At 39.0% G+C, this 20860-nt stretch overlaps 5 protein-coding genes across 7 annotated transcripts in view; 4 read left to right on the top strand and 1 right to left on the bottom strand.

The window, feature by feature from the left end:
- The window catches only part of LOC135347790 (uncharacterized), a 45905-nt gene extending 26810 nt beyond the window's left edge, over window positions 1-19095 (top strand). The window contains exons 25-32 of one of the 3 annotated variants that reach the window (XM_064545839.1): window positions 307-468; window positions 14305-14478; window positions 14614-14745; window positions 14903-14953; window positions 15471-15569; window positions 16326-16403; window positions 17977-18030; window positions 18161-19095. In XM_064545839.1, the coding sequence (XP_064401909.1) occupies window positions 307-468; window positions 14305-14478; window positions 14614-14745; window positions 14903-14953; window positions 15471-15569; window positions 16326-16403; window positions 17977-18030; window positions 18161-18964 (1554 nt within the window). In that variant the 3' untranslated portion in view covers window positions 18965-19095. Of the gene's footprint in view, window positions 1-306; window positions 469-2438; window positions 6769-6978; window positions 7288-12380; window positions 13177-13331; window positions 13605-14304; window positions 14479-14613; window positions 14746-14902; window positions 14954-15470; window positions 15570-16325; window positions 16404-17976; window positions 18031-18160 lie in introns of those variants that run through there. The other 2 variants (XR_010398548.1, XR_010398549.1) reach the window with 2 other exon arrangements.
- LOC135347803 (uncharacterized) overlaps window positions 1-20860 on the top strand; it is a gene marked incomplete in the record, with an annotated part of 825189 nt that overhangs the window by 704835 nt on the left and 99494 nt on the right.
- Window positions 1-20860, bottom strand: part of LOC135347834 (uncharacterized) — a 160759-nt gene that overhangs the window by 73142 nt on the left and 66757 nt on the right. The window lies entirely within an intron of this gene.
- On the top strand, window positions 9825-11073 carry LOC135347943 (uncharacterized). The gene has a single exon (XM_064546085.1). It carries the CDS (start codon window positions 9900-9902, stop codon window positions 10899-10901), a length of 1002 nt encoding a protein of 333 aa, XP_064402155.1. The 5' UTR covers window positions 9825-9899; the 3' UTR covers window positions 10902-11073.
- On the top strand, window positions 11121-12255 carry LOC135347954 (short-chain collagen C4-like). Its single transcript, XM_064546102.1, has one exon. The coding sequence runs from the start codon at window positions 11191-11193 to the stop codon at window positions 12109-12111; it is 921 nt and encodes a 306-aa protein (XP_064402172.1). The 5' UTR covers window positions 11121-11190; the 3' UTR covers window positions 12112-12255.

The following is a 20860-nucleotide window of genomic DNA, read 5'->3' as shown; positions in this document are numbered from 1 at the left end:
GGTGTGGTAGAAATGTGACTACCGTATAGCGGGAAATTTTCGCTATTTGGCTCCAAAGCCCTCAGCAGAAATGTTGGTAGGTTCTAATATTCACGTTTCAATGCCAGGAAACCACACCCACCAATAGCTTTGTATGTAAAATACCGGTGCGTGAGAGTGTATCCCAGTTTTAATTTTCGCGTCAACTGCTCTGGCCTCAAAAAACGTTAAATTTTGCACCTCACGAACATTTCCCACTATACAGTATCAATAGTTTTTACAGCTTTTGCTATAAAGTTTTTTATCTTGTTACTTTTGTTTTCACAGGCTCAACTAGATGAAGCCAATGAAGCTCTTGAGCATTTAAGACAAGATAAAATAGCAGAGACAGACGGTTTGTCCGGTCTTGAGCAGGAGCTTTCCACTCTGAGGTCGGTGCTGCAAGCCAAGGAGGAACGGCTCACTCAGACTACTGATAAACTGCTCCAGGTGAGTAACTTAGATGCATGTATGTGCAGCCTTGTTTGTTTTGAGTCTATACATTGTACGTAAAGTGTGTCTGGGCATGAAAACAGTACAGTACTTAATCATGCTGGCTGCTACGTTTGCTGTGTATTTTTTAGTACCGTTAACAACTGTATGAGTTTTTACCTGCATAAGTCGGTTTGGGCTTCTTATACCCTGAAATCCTGCATGTGTGTACATTGCTGCACTTTAGCGCATGTGGTTTGACTGGCTCGTTTACAGCTACATCTGAACGTTGACGCAAGTTCTGCCGATAATACATGTAGTTGCAACAATAGTGCCGTGCACCATTGTACTGTCATTCCACCACCAATTTGAGTGGTGATCTTTGCCAGTTTATTTAGGGACTATCCCCGGGATTTCCCTAAGTGCAAATACACTGTGTGTATTTAGCAACATGCAGTACTCTGCATGGGTTATGTCATAGTTGTACCAACTAAAAATAGTATTGTAGGGAAATTCTGCAGGAGTTTCCCTGGGGAATCCTTTATATAGTTCAGGGTAATTCAATATTCATTAGCCCACAGCCCAGCTGCTGGCATATACACTTAGCAACGATGCATGCTTACAGAGTATAAAACATACAGCAGACCCACTAGTGCTATGTTACTGTATGTATTATTGCACTGACAATAAATATGAAGCCAGTAAGAGCTGCTAAAAGGCGGAATAGCTGGATGTCACTCGGACTACTGGTAACAGTAGGTGCATTGGTTGCAGTTTTTCTGTACAGCGTCTGGACTAACTATGTATTGAGCCACGAAATTGAGCAGCTGAAACTAAAAGCACAACATCTCCGCTTTGGTGCTGATCAACAAAAATATTTTTTTGGAGAGTTTAAAAACTCTACTGATGGTACAATCACCACACTGGATTCTTCACTAAAGAAATTGAATGGAGACCATGCATCCTTCGAAATGAAAGCGACTAGAAAGCTCACAAATATTTCTGAATATATTGTTGTAGTGGAAAAAGAGCTGACTGAAACAAAGCTGGGCATGCAACAGACACAAACAAAAGTGGACGCTGTTGAATCGTATGCCCAAAATACTTACAAGGGTCTCAATACTTTGGGCGAGCAATTCCAGGACCTTATAAAACAGCATCCAACCATTAACTTAGCTGATCACTGTTCAACAGAAAGTGTGCAATGTACTGCACCGTCTTCAAAGCAAGGATCGTATTGGAAATCTTGTCAAACGTCTAAAGTAACGCTTAATTTACCGGTAAGGGCGACAGTACATGTACATGCAATTTGATGCTATAGCTATTATCATGTTTCTTGTACAGGACAAGATCACCCTTGATTATAGATGTTCGTTCCACTCGCCAATACAATTCAGAAACTATCAAGAGAGTCTTACTCCTCAAGTGGACGGAAATAGTGTGTGGTGTGACTGTGATGTCACATTCCCTGGAGAAAATAGTGATAGGCAACGCTCCATTGATAATGACTTTCGTGGCATATGCACTTTAAGCATTGTTCGGTGTAGCTCCAACTTTCAAGCATACTGAGCGGCTATTGGCAATTTAAAACATTTCATGATGATAAGAATACAGTGAGAATTGATCGACTGACAGTAGTTGCATGTGAAGTTTCGTTCTTATAAGAATTGATCTCTTTGGCTGAAGTTTATCTGATCTTGTGTGCACACACCAACCATTACATTATTCATAAGGCTGCATGCATACGCACATCAGCATAATTATAGTTGTGTATGTGCCACACCCTTATATGTTATAGTCACAAGTCAGTTTTTGTATTTGTAAAGTCGTGCAGACAGTTATAATGAGTATTCTAGATATCTTGATTGTCATTGGAGTTGTCTTGTGGTACTTGGTGATAATCATGTTTTTTACACTGGGATGCTGCTGTAGTATTCACAAAACACTGAGGAATTTTTGTCAATTTGTAATATCCATTTGCCTGTCAGGTGTAAGAGTTTGGTATTGGGAAGAAGAAACATTTTGACTTGGAGCATCGGATGGGATTGTAAAGGTGTTGAAGTTCTTAAGAGAAGCTTTTTAAGTGAGCGTCACTGCTGTGTGCACATGCACATGCATATGTATGCCACGTATTTGTGGATTAGATATCTATGTAGATTAGTTAACTCTGACAAACTCTGTTCTTATTGACCTTGTTTTTGTTGTGTGATATGTGTAGATGTATAATAATTATACAGTATCACCCCGTTTTATAATCAATTCGGTTGTAAGTAAAATTATATATAATTACTACATAATATAAAAAAAATTATGTTTCTACTGTGATGGATTCCTATATATATATGTACATACTAGAAGTTGAAAATGACTGCTCCTTGTACCATGCATTCTATATAGGTTGCCTATATACCGTATAGTGGGTAATTTTCGGGGGACAAAATATTCGTGGTTCAGCAATATTGAGACATTTCGTGGGTAATATTTTCGTGGTTGCTGCTTGCACTGCAGGTAAAGGTAGGAAAGGTCGCTTCATTCGTGGGTAAAATATTTGTGGTCAGACCTCCAACCACGAAAACCACAAATATTTTACCCCACGAAAATTACCCGCTATATACAGTAGCTAGTATCTGTATAGTTACTGTTTAATTTACTTAGAATTTAGATGAGTACATTCATACATGTACATTTTTTGAGCTCCCAAGAATATTCATACGTTCCAGAGACTAACATTTAATGTGTATTGTTGTTTCTTTGTTATAATCTCGATCCTATAGCAACAACTCCCGTACACTCAGCACATTCTACGCTGAATGTATGTATGCATGCTGATGTACGTGTTATGATGTATAGTACATTGTAGGTATTGTATAAAAGCTAAATAGCCACAGCCAAGTTTAACTGCAATCTCACTACTGTCACAATTGTGCAAATCATGGAAACAATTCAGGAAATTGGTGACTTTATGCTGGAAATGTTACGTATCGTGTCTGTTCTATTTTGGGACTCTTCACCATTAATACTGCTGTTATGGAGTTGTGTTCGGCATATCTGCTCGAGTGATTATGCCGTAAGAGACAGTGCTATTCCTACTTGGTATTCGACTAATTTTCTGGAATTACGATGCTGTTTCTCTCGACTAATGGACGAAAATTCTAAGTTATGTATCTTAGAGAATAAAAACTTCAGTAAAGCTACATCACTTTGGTTATTGTTTATTGGTTATAGTGCAGTTGCTGAGTTCATGTTTCGAAACTAACTGATTAGTAAAGTTTTTAATAGTATCTGGTTAACTTGTGTTGTTTGTAATCTTTTCTCGGTAACTAACGGTTCACTTCCCTTAAAGTTATATCATCGCTGCGATGATAATAAGCATATGTAACTTTTCATTCGGTCTATCCACTAAAAACCATTACATTTATGATAGGTACTATACGTAGTTTTGTGTACTTTGTGTGCACAGCATGAATAAAGAGTAAAGACAGGCTATTCAAAAGCCAGTCTAGGTTAAAAGTCATTAGTTGACAAATAAACTGCTCTGATAATGATGTTAGCACATTTATAACTTCCCTCCAATTACGTAATTTAGGGAATTTTTTGGCTTGCGTCTACCTGTGTTCCCAATACATGTTTACGTTTGTCTGCTTGTTTTCTCACTTAGGAAGTGTTGGCACGTATACGGGAATTTTGACTGAATATTGATCTGTTAGGGAATGTCCACATAGCAACTCATATTAGGTATAGTTCCCTGGTAATACTGCATACACATGTACCTGCAGAGGAGGTTGCCAGGATTAATTAAGGGTCACTTATACATGTATATGAAACTCGAAACATATCCAACCCACTGAGTCAGCACTCGCTCTCTAGCATTGACCTATTGAGTACATATCCTGAATCGTAGTAGTTTAAAATTACATCATTGCTATATATACCTGCTACATCAAGACAGGAATCAAAGACACATAAAACCTATGTAGTGCAGCAACACTTAAAGTTTGTGATTATTTATAATCTAAATTTCTGGCTCATTGTTTTAAGTATGACTACGCTACTCACTTTCTAGTTTTCTTACTACTATAGTATAGAGTGCTACAATTGTTCGCAGCTTTTTGGCTTAGCTAATGTAGGGTAGCTACTTTTCTCAACCCCACATCCAGGGCAAGGACTTCGGTTTGAGAACAGCATTTTCACCAACAGAATATTCTGTCATTGAAGATCTTCGTTAAACCAGTCTTCATAATTATGATTGCAAAGCACATGGATGGGCTCAACGTGGTATAGAGTGCGCATGTTGATGTCTCAAATCAAAGTCGGGTAGCTAGTTTATCTAACGTGCCAATTCAAGCTTCTTAGCTTTGATCGTTTTTATTTGACTACAAGAGAAAAACTGCCACAAACAAAACTAATATCTGCATAGTTACACATAATTATGTTGAGCCTATCAATGCTGTAAACGCACTACTTTGGCATCCAGGTGAGCAGACAAAGTGACAGATACATAGTAATAAATATGTAGGCTCTTTCAACAAAAGCTAATTGTGCCAATAATAGTCAGCAAAAAGAACATAACGAAACCTTGTGTTGGATGTACATATAGTTTCAATCACATAGGATATTACTTGTCATCAAATGTTACCTAGAAACAGTCATGCACGGCAGGAATGAAACACATTTCATTCTGGTGTACTGGACAATTAGAAGTTAAAGACTGTAGTGGCATAATCCTTTCTCTGGGCTCTGCCCATCAGAGGTGCATTATGTAGTCATGCATAGCATTGTTTTTGTTATGATAGTAGCTTCCTGCATGCATGTGCACTTGTTTACACCACTGTTTTACCATGCAAAGATGTTTGCATGTACATCAACATTGCAGTAATTACCTCGTGTGTGTGTGTGCAGCGTGCAGCAGGAGTAGAGTGATTGGTGTGTGTGTTTGGGTTAGGACACAAAAATGAGCTGTTTGAGCGAACAAGACACTTTTATGGACTGCTTTAACTGATAATAATAGGCTAGTTATAGTTGAAACTTGGGATCAAGTGGCTTATACGGCACCGGATGTGCACCGGATGTGGAAACACCCTAGCTAACCTGAACCCCGAACCCTTTCAAAATTACATTCGGTGCCGCATATGCCACTTGATCCGAAACTTGTAGGCAATCTTCAAAGGCGACCAAAAACAGTTTTCTAACCATTGCTTTATAGATTCAAGATCAGTCCCGATTCACGATCATAATTATGTTCGCGGATTCAGCATGCAGAATTTTATTCAGGTCCTTCTTACTGACATCATGGGACTGATCTAAAAACAATTTATATATAATTATAAGGGATTATCCCTGGGGATTCCCCTCAAATACTTGGGCACACATGAATGCCATTAGTACTTCAGTATGAATGAATTTTTGATGATGTCATACTATAGTTCTAATCCTATCACAGAATCCAAGGAACTTTCCCAGGGGATTTCTGTCCATGGTACCTATTTTGCAATCAAGCAATAATTATGTTGCAATGGTTATATACCTGTAGCTGATGTGTACATATGTGATACGCTGCCAAAGAGGGGGTGTGCTTATAGGGTATAAAATAGAAGTAGCAGTAACGTGTGCGCATACAGTGAGAGGCCTGATAATATAATTATGAAGACTGTGAGAGCTGTTAGAATGAGGGACAATGCCATGTTGCTTTTACTTTTGGTGGTCGGAGGTGCATTGGCTGTAGTCTTTCTTTATGAACTCTGGACTAATCACGTACGGAATCATGAGATTGAGCAACTGAATGAAGAAGCTCTAAACTCTCGTATGGAAGCTGATCAGTTGAGATACGCCTTTCGAAAACTGAATCTTTCCATCAAAGGAATGGTTACTGGAATAAATTCTAGCTTACAGGAAAATCGTAAAGCTTTTGAAGGAAACGATCAGGTTTTAAGCGACTCTGAAAGAATGGATAAACTGGAAAATATGTTAGCTAGTTTGCGAAAAGAATTGGAAGCATCAAAATTGGTTCACTTTCAATCTAATTCTGGTTCAAATGAGACTCAAGTGATGCAGAATTCTGTAGAGAAGCTGGCTATTGAATTGCACCAAACTCAAACCACGGTTAAGTCAGTTAAATCATTTGCTGATAATTCGTATAAAGGCTTGAATACTTTGGGCGAGCAACTTCAGGAACACATTAAAGGACATCAGTCTGAAAGCAATGGCGTCAGCTTGAGCAACCTTTGCTCTACTCATAGACAGAGCTGTACAGTGCCCTCGTCCAGACAAGGGCAATACTGGAAGTCTTGTCGAACACCAACAACTTTAATAAAGGAAGTGGTGAGTACTTAGTCAGTTAGATAGAACATAATTATTCTATCAATCTATATGTTATCATTACCTAATGCCTGTATAGTGCAGTACATTTATAATGCATATAAGAAGATTAATATACGTGCATAATTTCTTATGTACTTACATTGTATATGCCATGCTATTTGTTTTTCTGAGGCCATGTATGCACTATATCAATACTTCCGTTCATTGTAGGGGAAGGTTATTCTCTCGCGTGAATGTTCCTTTCAGCCGTTGGGGAGGTTCAGCGAGTACCAAGAGAGTCTGACGCTACAGGAGGATAGTGACCATGTGTGGTGTGACTGTGATGTCACCTTTCCTGGCGAAGACGGAGACAGACAGCGGGCTATTGCTGGGGACTTCACTGGCACCTGTTACCTGACTATTATTCATTGTAGATAGCAATTGTGAAATGTGCATGCATGTGCACATGCACGTGTTCTTAAAGGCTTATTCATATAATTATAATAACGTCACAGAATAAATCAAGTTTGATATTCATGACCTGTAATTTAGCTTATGCAAGCACATCACATATTCCAATTTATTGTCAAACTCTCTTTGAGTTATGATGTATATCGGCTATAGTCACATGTATCAGACTAAATGTGTTTCAGAGTTTGCAACAATCGTAAGCAGACAGTTGGAATGTTGACTTCCATTCTCTGGTAATTATTTTGTTTTCCTGCGATGCTGCGCAACAATAAATACCATAATATTTGTAATAATTATTACAATTATTATGGTATTCTCTTTGTGTCTGGGATGTTAATATGGCATCTGGTTATTGTGCTGCTGTTCATCTGCTCTCTTGTCTCGGTTTTCATTGAAAATGAGTGCCGTTGTTTCAAGCTTATCAAGTTTTTTTTCTGGTCACTTCTATTCCACGGTTTTATCATTGGTATAACGATGAATATTCAATTGGATTTTTGGATTGGATTTTTGGCACTGGTTGATCCTACATGTGCTTTTAAAAGAAAAGTTTGATAGAAAACTGTTTAACTTGACAATGTAGTCATTGTGACTATGACTGTTCCATATTAATTTTAACTTAGGAGAGTATATCGTTTATACCAGTCCTGCTTGTCATGACATGACTGTCTTTTTCGAAATGAAAAAACGCTGGATCGATGTTCTATACCGTATAGCACGAAATTTTCGAGGCACTTATATTTTGTGGATTGGTCTCTAAAAGCCATTTCGTTGCACAATGTTCGCAGAATGACTGCTTACCGGAAGCCACGCCTTTAAATCTTTGCATGTTATAGCAGGTAATTCTAATTAAAGAACAATTTCATAGAATTAATTTTCGTGTAGAATTCTAACCCACGAAATCCACGAAAATTAAGCCCTTCGAAAATTTCGCACTATACGGTATTACGCAATTTGTCATCTCTGTTTGTTACATAATAACTATTGTTACTGCCAGATAATTATATAGCTTTAACTATAAGATTGGCACCACTTTTGTAGTTTTAATTATGTGCGCTTGCACATAATTTATTGATAATAATTATGCAAGGGCAATTATACCGGGAATCGTGAATGTCTGTTCTGTTAAGGAATGTCCCAAATGCCTTCATATAGCTAACTAAGCAGTTCTCCTTTAATACTGACTGTGTACAAGAGGTAGATACCCACTTGCTGTGCAATTGGAACTATTTGGAGGGTGATTCCCAGGTACTTGTTTTGCAAGCTATGGAAGATTTTTCAGAATGCATTGCTTTATAAGCTCTTTCAACGGAAGCAAAGTCCATAATTGGTGCTTGAAAGTTAGTCAGCAGAAAGAGTTTGAATAGTATTGTGCCTCTCACAACAAGTTGTTCATCGATTGTTAGCAATGGCATGTCATCATTACGTATCGACTAGAACTATTATTTGGGCATTGTTGTTTGTTGCTATTGTTACTGCGGCTCCAGTTCAGGACAGACAATCAAATTTAAAATCGCATGTCGTCGAATCAAATGTGGACAGTGCTAACGTTTTGGAAGATAGCAAAGCAACTTCTAAATTAGAAAATGTGTCTTGTGAGCAAACTCGATACAATGAATCTAACTGCACAGCTCCGTCAAGACAAACACGTGGGGAGTTTCCCATCTGCAGTACTAAAAAGGTTCAATGGAATAAGGTGTGCATATTTATGTGTCCAAATCGTATAATATGTTACCGCTGTGCTGTTCCCTGATCATAATAACTATAGAGATATAGTTCAATCTCCTACATTTTCTGATATGTGCCAAAACCGTATTTGCTTGATCAGAATAGCAGTGCAATAGAAACTGCTGTCAAATAGTAGCCTCAGTGAACTCTGACCCTCACATGGCAGCCATAATTATTGATACATTTACATAGCTATAGGTACTATTACTTTGTGCAAGTAAGAAAGAAGTTTTGATGCAACCTAAATTCAACCTAAAGGTGTATGAATTTGCCGGGGTGCAAGTAATAAACGCCTCTCTCATACTGTAGCTCTTTTCCAGCAAAATGAAACATTTAGTAGCCACGGCCTCTGATCACGCAAATACGATATATATAGAGAACCCCTATTTTGTGTTACCACGGAGACTATAGGCACAGTGCATTCGTTCACATAATTGTATGTCCATTATGTGTTAGCTTATACTGTTTAATAGTCGCACCCGAGTGATTCTAACAGCTAGGTGTCATATCTTATTGCTTTTTCACTTTGTTTTCTAGAATTTTGAGTATTCTTGTGAATTGATACGTGATGGTACTTCTATTGTACTGACAAATGCGACTCAAATCGAGAGCAACGAAGTATCTTGTGACTGCACATTGAGTGGCTACCGAACATGTGACCAGCCACACTGTTGTGTGCTTAAGATGGTTAATTGCTCAATGATACGAACGAAATAATTTTGTATGGTTGATGCATGTGAACTTTTTTATTAATTGTTTTGTTAAATGTGTCAAGTACAATTGTAATTTTTGTAATTTAACCACCCCTATTGACACCTGCATGTTAATGATAATCATGAAGTGTGTCTGTCTGTCTGCATGTTGTCTCTACTAAATCATGAATTGTTTATATGTACATGTGTATGGGTGTGTCAGTGTTGCAAGTTGTGTAGATGTTGTATCTCTAACTTTGAACCATGGATGTGTCTGACAAAGAACAAATTTTTGGAATTGACGAGACAAATGTGACTTTCAACAGTAAATTCAACGGTAAATCCAAGAGCCGCTGTTCAAAGTGTTGCCAATGTCTTGTGATGCTTCTGGCTGTTTTCATTGCCCTGTTATGTGTAGCTGCTGTGGTTGTTTTTGGAGTGCTCTATTACCGACTGGTTATTACTGAAAGTGTGGGAGATCTTGCGGAAAGAGTTGCTGAATTGGAAGCTCAACTCAATAAGACTCAATCCATGTTAATATCTTCTGTTGAGGCACAGATGTCAAGTGCTGCTAAATTGGATGCTCAAATCAACAAGACCCAGTCCATGTTATCTTCTGTTCAGGAACAGATGTCAACTACTGTACCAACTGTGATTCAAGAACAGATCGATGAAACACGAGCTGACTTTGTACAGGGTATGAGTGACATCTCTGATCGAGTATCCACAAGTCAGCGTGCGACATACGTTCGTTGGGGAAGCGGTTCGTGCCCAGATGTGAATGGAACTACCCTAGTTTACAGTGGCTATACTGGTGGTAATTGGTTTGGGAATCAAGGTGGTGCCTCCAACCATCTCTGTATGCCTACTGATCCGGAATACACGCTCCCATTTGAGGCTGGCATCCAGGGAGCTAGTAACATAAATGGTGCTGAATACGAATCTGTGTTTCTCGGTACTGCCAACCGGAATGCTGTGTGTGCTGTTTGCTCAGTGTCTACACGTGCTGAAGTCATTATGATTCCTGCAAAAACATCTTGCCCTGCCGATTGGACAAATGAGTACATTGGCTATATCATGTCTGAAAGAACTACCAATTATCGCACGATGTATATCTGTGTCGATACGAGTATGGGTTTTGTTCCTAACTCTTTTGATCATATGGATTCTACTGACTTGTGGAACACCGAAGCCAACTGTGCCAGTTTGCCTTGTCCTCCCTACAATGATGAACAGGAACTAGGGTGTGTAGTGTGCTCAAAGTAGTAGCGTTAAGTGTCGTGTCCATTGTGAGTAGCATCACACGAACTGCATGCATGTACTTATTAGTTGTAGTGCTTTTATGTTCGTAGCTGGTAGTTTACCAGTTAGCTTTGTGTATGTCCTATGGTGTAAGCAGCACATGCACTCTTGAGATTGCATGCATGTATAACAGTAATCATGGACATGGACTAGTTAACAATAAACATATATGTATTATGGGGGAGTGTGGGTGTCATGGGTGTGTCTGCATGTTGTTTTGCTAATACGTAGCTGCTAATTCTCTCTCTAACCCATGGGTTCTGAAAAGGAAGACTTTTTTGGAATCGACGAATCAAATGTTACTTTTAGTGGCAAGTCAAGCACGTCTGTTGTGTGTGCAAAGTGTGTACGATGGGCATTGGTGTTTATACCTACACTGATTTCTGTGCTGTGTCTCGTAGCTATCATTGTATTTGGGGTGGTTTATTACAGAATTGCTGAAGATCGCATTGCTTTTCTTGAAAAAGGAATGTCCGAATTAAGAGTGCAGTTTAACAGTAGTGAGTCTGCCCTACTCTCATTTCAGGAGCTGTTATCGAATGATGATCAACAGCTAACTCAAACGATAGTTGACGTTCAGAACCTTGAATCACGGATTACCGAAAATCAGAACAAACTCACTGATCAGATTTCTAGTAGTCAGCGTACAACATATGTTCGATGGGGAAACAGTTCATGCCCTGATATGAATGGAACTACTCTAGTTTACAGTGGCTATGTTGGTGGCAATAGTTTCATGCTACAAGGTGGTGGCTCCAACCATCTGTGTATGCCTACTGATCCAGAGTACACGCTCCCATTTGAGGCTGGCGTCCAGGGAGCTAGTTTGATGTATGGAGCTGAATACGAATCTGTATTTCTCGGCACTGTTAACGAAAATGTGCCCTGTGCTGTTTGCTCAGTATCTACACGTGCTGAAGTCATCATGATTCCTGCTAAGACATCTTGCCCTACCGACTGGTCTAGAGAATACATTGGCTATCTTATGTCTGAAGGAACTGCAAATTATCGCACGATGTACATCTGTGTCGATGCAGGTATGGAATCTATTCCTGGCTCTTCTGGTCATATGGAGGCCTCTGACTTATGGCACACTGAAGCTAGCTGCGCCAGTTTGCCTTGTCCCCCCTACGATAGTGAAAAGGAACTGGAGTGTGTAGTATGCTCAAAATGATGTTTCTATTATTTTGTTTTGCCACTTTTTAGAATGGAACAATAAATAATCTACTGTGTCTTGCTTTTAGATATGACAACCGCTGTAACAATAATTAAGTGTGCATTCATGAATGTAGTTAAGTGTTGTCACGGTATAAAACAAGCCTGCTGTAATAATAATTAAGTGTGCATTCATGAATGTAGTTATGTGTTGTCATGAAGCACATGCAGTCATGCAGTAAATTCCCAGGGAATTCCCAGCTAAAACTCACATGTATAAATAAACAGTTCACATGCAGTGTGCTCAGCAAATGCTACTATATAAAGAGTGCTGCAAGTAGTTGGTATCAGACTGGACTCAAAAATGGATCAGAAATCGTACGAATACTGCTCACTCAACGAGAAACGCCACTCCCCCAGATGCCTATATGTTGCAGTAACTGCTGCAATACTGACACTGTCTCTTGTTGTGGTGTTAGATATTTCGTTGAATGCTTATCAAACGACTGTTATCAATGACATGTCAGCAAAAATCAAAACACTGGAGGATGATAATGTTATGTTGAAGCATAGTCTGGAGCAACTGGAATTAACCACATCAAATAGTGTGGCTGCTGTAGACTCGAAAACTCAAGATTCTATTATAGCTCTTCAGTCTGAAACTGAGATTGCTATCACACGGATATTTTCTTATGTTGATACGAATGTACAAAATATTGTTGATGTTTGCAAGAAAGAAGTGGAGAAAGCTGAAAATGATGTAATGGAATTTGTTAATGAAAGCCTTCAAAACATCAGTGAGCAAGTAGACCTCAATGAAAGAGCTGTCGAGAATATTTCTTTGCACATGATGAGAGAAGTTGAAAATGTGACGAATTTGATTGAAGTTAAGATCCAACAGATTGTTTAAACTATGAGTGTTATTCAGTCTAAAATTGTTAGTCTTGGCTCCCAAGTTCATCACCCAGTGACTGCTTACAATAACTGTGAAGTTGAGATTCGTAACTCCACTTGCAATAGCACAATGGATGGTGATAAGGCTACGGACCTCTGCTCCACCCATCCTTCTCCTCTTGAAGTAGAGGTAAATGCTCACTTAACTATCAAATTTAGGCATGTACGTGTGCATTGTATTGTAGGGTTTAGCTATACGTATAGTAAATGCATCATTCTCTGTGATAGGGAATTTTTACAAAATGCTAGTATTTCAACTTTGTTCTTTCTCGGTGTAACATGCAGAGATCTTATCTTCTCGACTACCACTGTTCTCGTAGAGCGCATGGTCTGGAGAGTATCGAATCATCTTCCCTCAAGCACCATGGTGGCCACTTTTGGTGCGAGTGTCAACGAACTGAAACTAATGCTCCTGGACCTTGTTACTCAGTAGCTGTTAGGTGTCCGCTCATGTAACATTTACCGTCAATATAAAATGTCAATACTATTTATTATTTCTGGCACAAAGTCATAATATCATTTTATATTATAGTATCATATCAATGTTCTTATAGTTGAGTCAATAAATAATGAGATGGTGTGTTGGTTCAGTCATAGATTGAAGAGTTAGAGGGATAGGAAACGGTTGGTATCTCGAGTAACATCCGCGCTACGCTGCGGTTTAATCGAGGCCATCACAACAATATCTATTTCTACACTCAGTGCATAATAAACTACAAGTAACTGTGCTTAGTCCGTGCAACTCACTTATATTTCAAGGTCTATACCTATTGTAGTAGTCATAACCAGCACGCTTACACGTTACATGTTCCAATAGCTCTAAAACAGCCTTGGGAACATATAACTTTATTGGAAAGTCTCTTTTTACTGGGTGTGGTCAGTCATTAGCAAGTACTACACGTGGCTCATGGACTAGGCGTGTTATAAGTTGCTGAAAGAGATGATGTCTCGAGGAAACACAGCTTTGGGAGTTACCCGGCAAAAATATGGTTAATAGCCTCGTTCATAGGGCGTAGCGCGGATAATTTTCGAGGCTCCACTGCAGATTCAATGTAAAATCATCACGTGCACCACTCCGTTTCCTATCCCTCTAACTCTTCAATCTATGGTTCAGTGGAGCAAAATTGTAGTGTGCCGTCTTTGGAGTATTAATTAATCTTGGTTCCCTGCATGCTATATTTTTGATCTACGTGTGTGTTCTTGTTGTAGAAATGTTATATTGTGCTTAGCCAGATTCCTTTTTCTCTGACATTCACAGGAGAAGATGTTATCATCCCAAGCCAATAGAGAAGTGCGAGCCTTCAAAGACCGACTGGCCACCCACCAGAGAGAGCTGGAGTCATATCAGGAAAGACTGGCTGAACTGAGCACCCTCAGTGAGGAGCTAGCAACTTTACAGAGAGACAATCGGAACCTCCAGTCAAAACTAGAGGTTAGACAGATCGATATATCTCATTACACAACATAGTTTCTACATGATAATAACTATCTTACACTGCCTCTTATACTTGTTTGAACACTCTCTATAATTACGGCATCCATGAAAACTTTACCTTTGATGTTTCAGATGAACGAACAAGATCAGATTCACTTGAATGGCTTGAGGCAAGAGGCAGAGCTTAATCATAGGCAGTTGGTTTCCTCTCTCCAAGACCAGCTCAGGAGGAGTAAGCTGCTCAGGTCAACTCATAGTGAACAGGTTTGTACATGAGCTTACCCACATCTAATTTATGGGATATCATCCGGCTTTTTATTTTACTGTCCGTAAGGTAATTCCTTAGTCAGTTAGCATAATTATGTTCATAGTTTTATGTGATCTTTGTTCGTTAGCATTTCATATTTTCCTGCTGCTTCAGGTGACAGAGGGTTCGGGCGTTAGAGAGCTTATGGAAACTCTCCTTCAGCAAGTAAGCTACTTCTATTAGTTGTTTTGACATTTTCGTGTACGTGCATGTATGTAGTCTGTTGCATAGCATTGAAACTTGTAATATCAAGCCAACAAAGAGTAGGATAATATTGGGTGGGGCAATGCATCTCCAGAAAGCATCTGGACTACATTTAGCTACGTAGTTATGGCACGGTGCAAACATGTATCAGCTCCTGTTACATGTTTGGTAAAATATCTAAGAAACCCATATTGCAAATATTGCACAGTGAAGCCATAGTTTTTCCTGCCGATAACAAGTCCAGTCAGCGTGTGCAACATCTTAGAAGAAACCCTGCAATGTATGAAATACTTACACGGTGACTCACGCAATAAATCACAGTTATTGCATTATCACTCGTGCAGCTTCCCACAGGTAGTGTTGAGTGTAGTAATTAGTGGTCTGGAATTTTGCACTCAGGCATATACTCATGCAATAACGTCATAATTATTGACAAGTGAATTTATCGACTTCACGTCTGTCTCATTCTTGCACACAGGAGCAATTGCATCTCTTATCTTTTGATGCTGTGAAAGCTGATAAGGAACAATTGGAAAGAGAGATTAGAGGACTAAAGAAAGAAGTCAATGATTGGAAGGTATTTGTACAGTCATACTTACTGCCCTTTGCAGCTCACTTGGAAGTTTAGGGCAAATAGTAAATTGCAAAAAAACCACTTGAGATAAGTGTAACAGTTTACATAAGTAAACCACAATACTACATGTATAGAACAAGGAAAAAAGTTTAAATTTTGGAATAGACTAGATCTTTGTGTTTTGTTGTTGTAGTTTTTTCACGCTCATGATTCTTTGTAGCTCACGTGAAGTTTTGGCAAATAGTATATTACTGTAAAATGCAAAAAACCACTTGAGGTAAGTGTAACAGTTTACAGCTAAACCACAACTTGGCCAGATCTCTATCTATAAGGTACAAAGTTTGGGCTCTAGGGGTAGCTTGATTACGATATAACTTACCTAAACTAAAACGATCTTAAAATTGTTGACTGAGAAACAGCCTGCTGCTGAACCAGTCTCCAATTCTCTGCCACTTAATACGCCACTTAACTCCTCTTAATAAGGATTAGTTTTTCTTGGTTACCCAACTAGTAGTTTATGCTGAATATACTGTAGGTATAGCCAGATGTATGTATCCACATAAAGATCTGTTCCAAAATTTAAACTTTGTACCTTGTTCTATAGTATTGAGGTTTACTTATGTAAACTGTTACAATTATCTCAAGTGGTTTTTTTGCAATTTACTATTGCCCAAAAACTTCCAAGTGAGCTGCAAAGGGCAATAATATTGTTGATAAACAAATAATCCAATACTTCTGTGTTTGTGATAATAATTATAGCACCTGGCAAGAACACCTGTTTCTAGTGCTCTTGGTCAACCAAGTTCACACACACCGAGGTCTACCAGTGATGTGGCTGTAAGTTGATATTATAAGAAATCCACTCAGTGTACCCACGTAGAGTATAACGGTCAATATAAAGTTTCCGTTTCGTTTACAGTACGTGCGGAGTACTGATACGGCGCAAAACAACCCTTCTACCGTCTCTATGAACTCTGAGATCTTCACGTATTATTCTAGCTAGCTAACTAGTAATAAGTACCAATATTCTTTCTCTGCCTCAAGTGATCGTTTGACATACATGTATACAGAAATTGATGTAATCACAACACCTTATGATAGTAAGAGCTACTTAGGCCATGCAAAGTCAATTTGTAGTTTCTCAGGCTATTATTCCGCAAGTGGATTTTAATGATAATGATATTTATAGAATTTTAATTGAAAACACACCCCTAACTTCCTCAATAAGCGGAAGTGCATAATTTTTACTAATTAATTTTTGTCATAATCATATTCGTGACCAAAAAACCATCCTTTTCTTTTCTTTTAGTGCCTTTAATTTGAGGTCACGTGATATTGTAAAGCTGCCAATTTCCAAGCACGAGGGCCTGAGAAACTACAAATTGACTTTGCATGGCCTTAGTATCTGAAATTAGATGCTTGATCCAGCATATACCTCCAACTGGTAGTCTGGGGCTGCCGGTGACAAACTGGGCAAAGTGTCTCTGCTCTGTTGTATCATAAGTGCTCCATACCTCAAACAACATTTGGACTGGCATGCATCATAATTTGAGTGGAAACCTGTGATTGTTGTAGATCTAAAACTCTAAGTTCGTAAGCTAGACATATATAGCTACTGTAAAACGTCTAATAAAGGCACCACTCTATAATCTTAGTGCCATTTGAACAATCTCATTTTTCTTGGCTTATTTTGTGTGCCATCAAAGCTAGTTATCCTGCAACTTCAACGTGGCCATCACTCTACATAGAGGCTGTATTTTGTCTGTTCTACTTGTGTCCCAAACTTTGAATTTTTTTTGTGGCGCCTTTATTACCAATCTACATAAGCTAGATGTGGCTAGCTTTGTCACTTTGTACTGTTTTCTAATAGTTATGCCTCGGTGCGCATGCGCGAGCGAGGTATACGGTAGTGTGTGTGCGTGCGTGCGTGCATGCGTGTAGCTATCACAGCTGCTCAAGGATTAACGAAGTGCAAGTAAGAGTTTCTATAGGCTTCTATACTAGTCATGTTTTCTTGGATTCGTATTTGTGGATTTGCAAAATAAAGCTTCGTTCTCGAGTTATGCCTAGTTTTGCTTACTTGGAATGCATTGCAGCCTTTTCAGAAGAGTCCGTAGCAAAACTTGTTCATACACATGTAAAAGCTACCGAGGCATTAGCACCCGCGGTGCTTTCTAATGCAAAAAATCGTACTTGTAATGTGCAACATAGCAACGGTACAAGACGAAAACAATTCAATGTACATACTACGGAGCGGGAAATTCATACCGCTACTGTTCGTACACCAGAGGGTCCCTCATGCACAGTCATGCAAAACATTTGTGAATCTGTTACAGATATTTATTACTATGGATCAGTGACCAGTTTTCACTTGATTGGTAATGTTGTTTATATCCTTGAACCACTACAGATATCTGAAATAGGCACCAACTATGAGCAGTCAATTGAGCAAGCAAACTCCAAGGTATAGATGTCTGACAAATACTTTTATCTCTCAAATATTAACACCATTTGAAAGGTCTCTTTCTAAGCTTTCAGAAATTGTTGTAGTAAGACTGTGAAAATTGAATTTCATATAATTATTATATCTACAGATTGCTCGTCTTTATGCCCAGTACCGACAGGCAGAGTCACACCGCAAAGCTCTTGTTTTCCAAAAGCGATATCTTTTCTGTCAAGTTGATGCTTTCTACCAGACCCAGCAAGCAGCTCTGCAAATGATGGCGGATATGGGTGCCCCTATAGAGGTATCTTCATTTACAGCCATCCGTCCAAAAGTCATCCGTCCCTACATTCGATTTAAAATTGTCGCCAAAGTTGTGTTGGCCACTCTACGCTTTCAGTATGTCAGGCGCAGAAAAATAGAATACCTTCGGGCAAAGATGAGCAAAGTCTCAGCCTCGCCATCTGTAGCCACCACGTATGGTTTCTCACCTCCTCAAAGCACTGTTGGACCTCGTACTTCTATCAAGGATCAAATAAGCAGCTCTCGGGCATACAAACCACAGTTATTGCCGTTCTCGGGTCAACCTCCCCTAAAAAAAACATCGACTCAGGCTCCGACTTTTGTCGGCAGTACTACTCATGGGCAAAGTGTTCAAACCGAGGGGATTCCTATGCCAAACAGAAGTTCAAAATATAGATCATCCAAAAATTCGGAAGAAATTGTGACGTCATCAAAGCATCGACGTGTATTATCTCACTCTAAGTCGACAACTGACTCTCAACCAACTAAGATGGCTAAGCCAAATAGACAGAAGACACAGTCAAAACGTGTGAATCCACTGTCTCTGCCTGGTTCTGGTGGTGGTGAGTCTTCTACGAGTGACCCACAGCTGATGGCATACATCAAGGGGCTGGAAAAACTTCAGGCAAGACTAAGTAAAACAAAACTTTAGCTTCATACAATGTACTATAATTATCATCTATTATGTCATGTTTTATATTTCATGCATGCACTATTATAGTCTCATGCAGTAACTATAATTATAGTGATTATTATCTCGTTGGCACAACTACATGTACATGTAAATAAAACAAGAGTGATCAACATTATTGTGCACTGTGTCCAAAATAAGTTGAGGTGTGAAGGGAAGGAAGAAGATTCCAGCTCTTCTGGTTCTAGCGGCCACTGGGTTGGGTCTGAGCCTGCATGCAGAGGAAGATATACAAGCAATGACTTGGCTGTATATCCATGCATGTTTGAACATTCATGCCATTCCACAGAATACTAGACATACACTACATGCACTAATTATCACATTGGAGAATTCTACCACTTGCTCTGAACTCAATCGACTGGAATCTACACTCTGCCTTCAAAGCTCCCCTGCATGTATCTACACAGTCACATGCAGTCACAGTCAATTAATCTGCCTGGATTCGAGGCTAGTACGTGTAATATTTTTGCACGTGATCTCGACTTCTTACTCCTCTAAGCATGTGATTAATATGACCTTTTGACCCTATAGGGCGGGAAAAAAAAGCTAAAGGTATTAGTAAAACCAGTAGGTTTTACATAGGATTGGCAGTGGGTTTGCCCGTGTTTAGCAATATTTCAATTATTTTGACTCATGTTCAAACTGTTCTATCTCTGCAGGGAAAGGCCACATCAAGAAACTGGCTGAACAGATAGTTTATTTAGCCTTTTCTCTCTTTGTATCTCTCATTTCATAATCCATAAACATTTTAATGAATGAATGTTTTCATTTTAAAAATTGCACTATTTCGACGTTTCACCGCTCTTTGTCTGACTGACTAAGTAAGTAAGTAAGTAAGTAAGTGAGTAAGTAAGTAAGTAAGTAAGTTTCTTGCCCAGCATTTACTCCAAGTACAGCCATCTCCAGGACATTCTGCACAGGGTTTCCAAACGACTACAACCTGGATTACAAAGCGCTTCTTCAGATTTGCGATTGCTTCCACGAGGCAGAAGACCTCTCAGTCTCTATTTCTCTTACCTAGACAATTCCGCCATCTTTAATGACTCAGCAATTGTGTTGTGGCCAATAATAATAGATAGGCGTGGCTAATAAACCGTGCGCCTAAAATCAGTGCAGCAGTGCTTTTCCAGAGCCTGAGGTGTTCCTTTTCTTCACACTGTTCAGCTCTAGCTCCCTTTCTCTGACAGGCATGCTATATGCACTGGCTAGATATCATGCTCTTAAAATGGCTGTCATTTAATACTGATTCGCAAATTCAAAATAATTATCAAGCAATAAATTATTACTCATTATACTATAATTATTAGTCCAGATATCTGATTAGTCCTGTCTTCTCTTCTTGTACTGCCTCTTGACGTTCCACTTATGTATGTCATGATACGTAAACTGTACTGAAAAAGAAAGGGAATCCGACTAGAAAAACATTTGCAATGTGAAAAATTGCTAGGATTGGCCAGGGGAACCACAAAAAAGCGTGGGAACAAGAAATCAGACGAGAGCATAACTCCAATCCGTTACAACGTCATGAACGTGTACAATACATAGTATATTAAATAATAGACTGTGTTCCAGATCCACCTATCAGCTTCCATCCACCACATCATTCCATGCAGTCACCAGTACGGTCCGTGCATGTTACTACGCATGGATGGACTGTGTGTACCTTTGCTCTACACTACATGTATTAGGAACATCAATTCATCACAAATCATCATGATTATGTGCCCCACATTCTAATGTATAATAAATATATATAGGGATTGGTCATCACTCCACCAGTAAAAATTGCGTGGCATATTGGCTGGGAAAACATGGGAAAACTACCAGTATACATGTGATTGACGTTGTAACGGA

Source organism: Halichondria panicea, chromosome 14 (assembly GCF_963675165.1).
Source record: "Halichondria panicea chromosome 14, odHalPani1.1, whole genome shotgun sequence".
Lineage (NCBI taxonomy): Eukaryota > Metazoa > Porifera > Demospongiae > Suberitida > Halichondriidae > Halichondria > Halichondria panicea.
Note: the sequence above shows the minus strand (reverse complement) of the source record. Positions and strands in the feature narration are given on the sequence as shown.

Bases quoted from the DNA above. Each gene is read 5' to 3' on its own strand.
- LOC135347954 (XM_064546102.1), top strand. From the start codon at position 11,191: ATGGGTTCTGAAAAGGAAGACTTTTTTGGAATCGACGAATCAAATGTT.
- LOC135347943 (XM_064546085.1), top strand. From the start codon at position 9,900: ATGGATGTGTCTGACAAAGAACAAATTTTTGGAATTGACGAGACAAAT.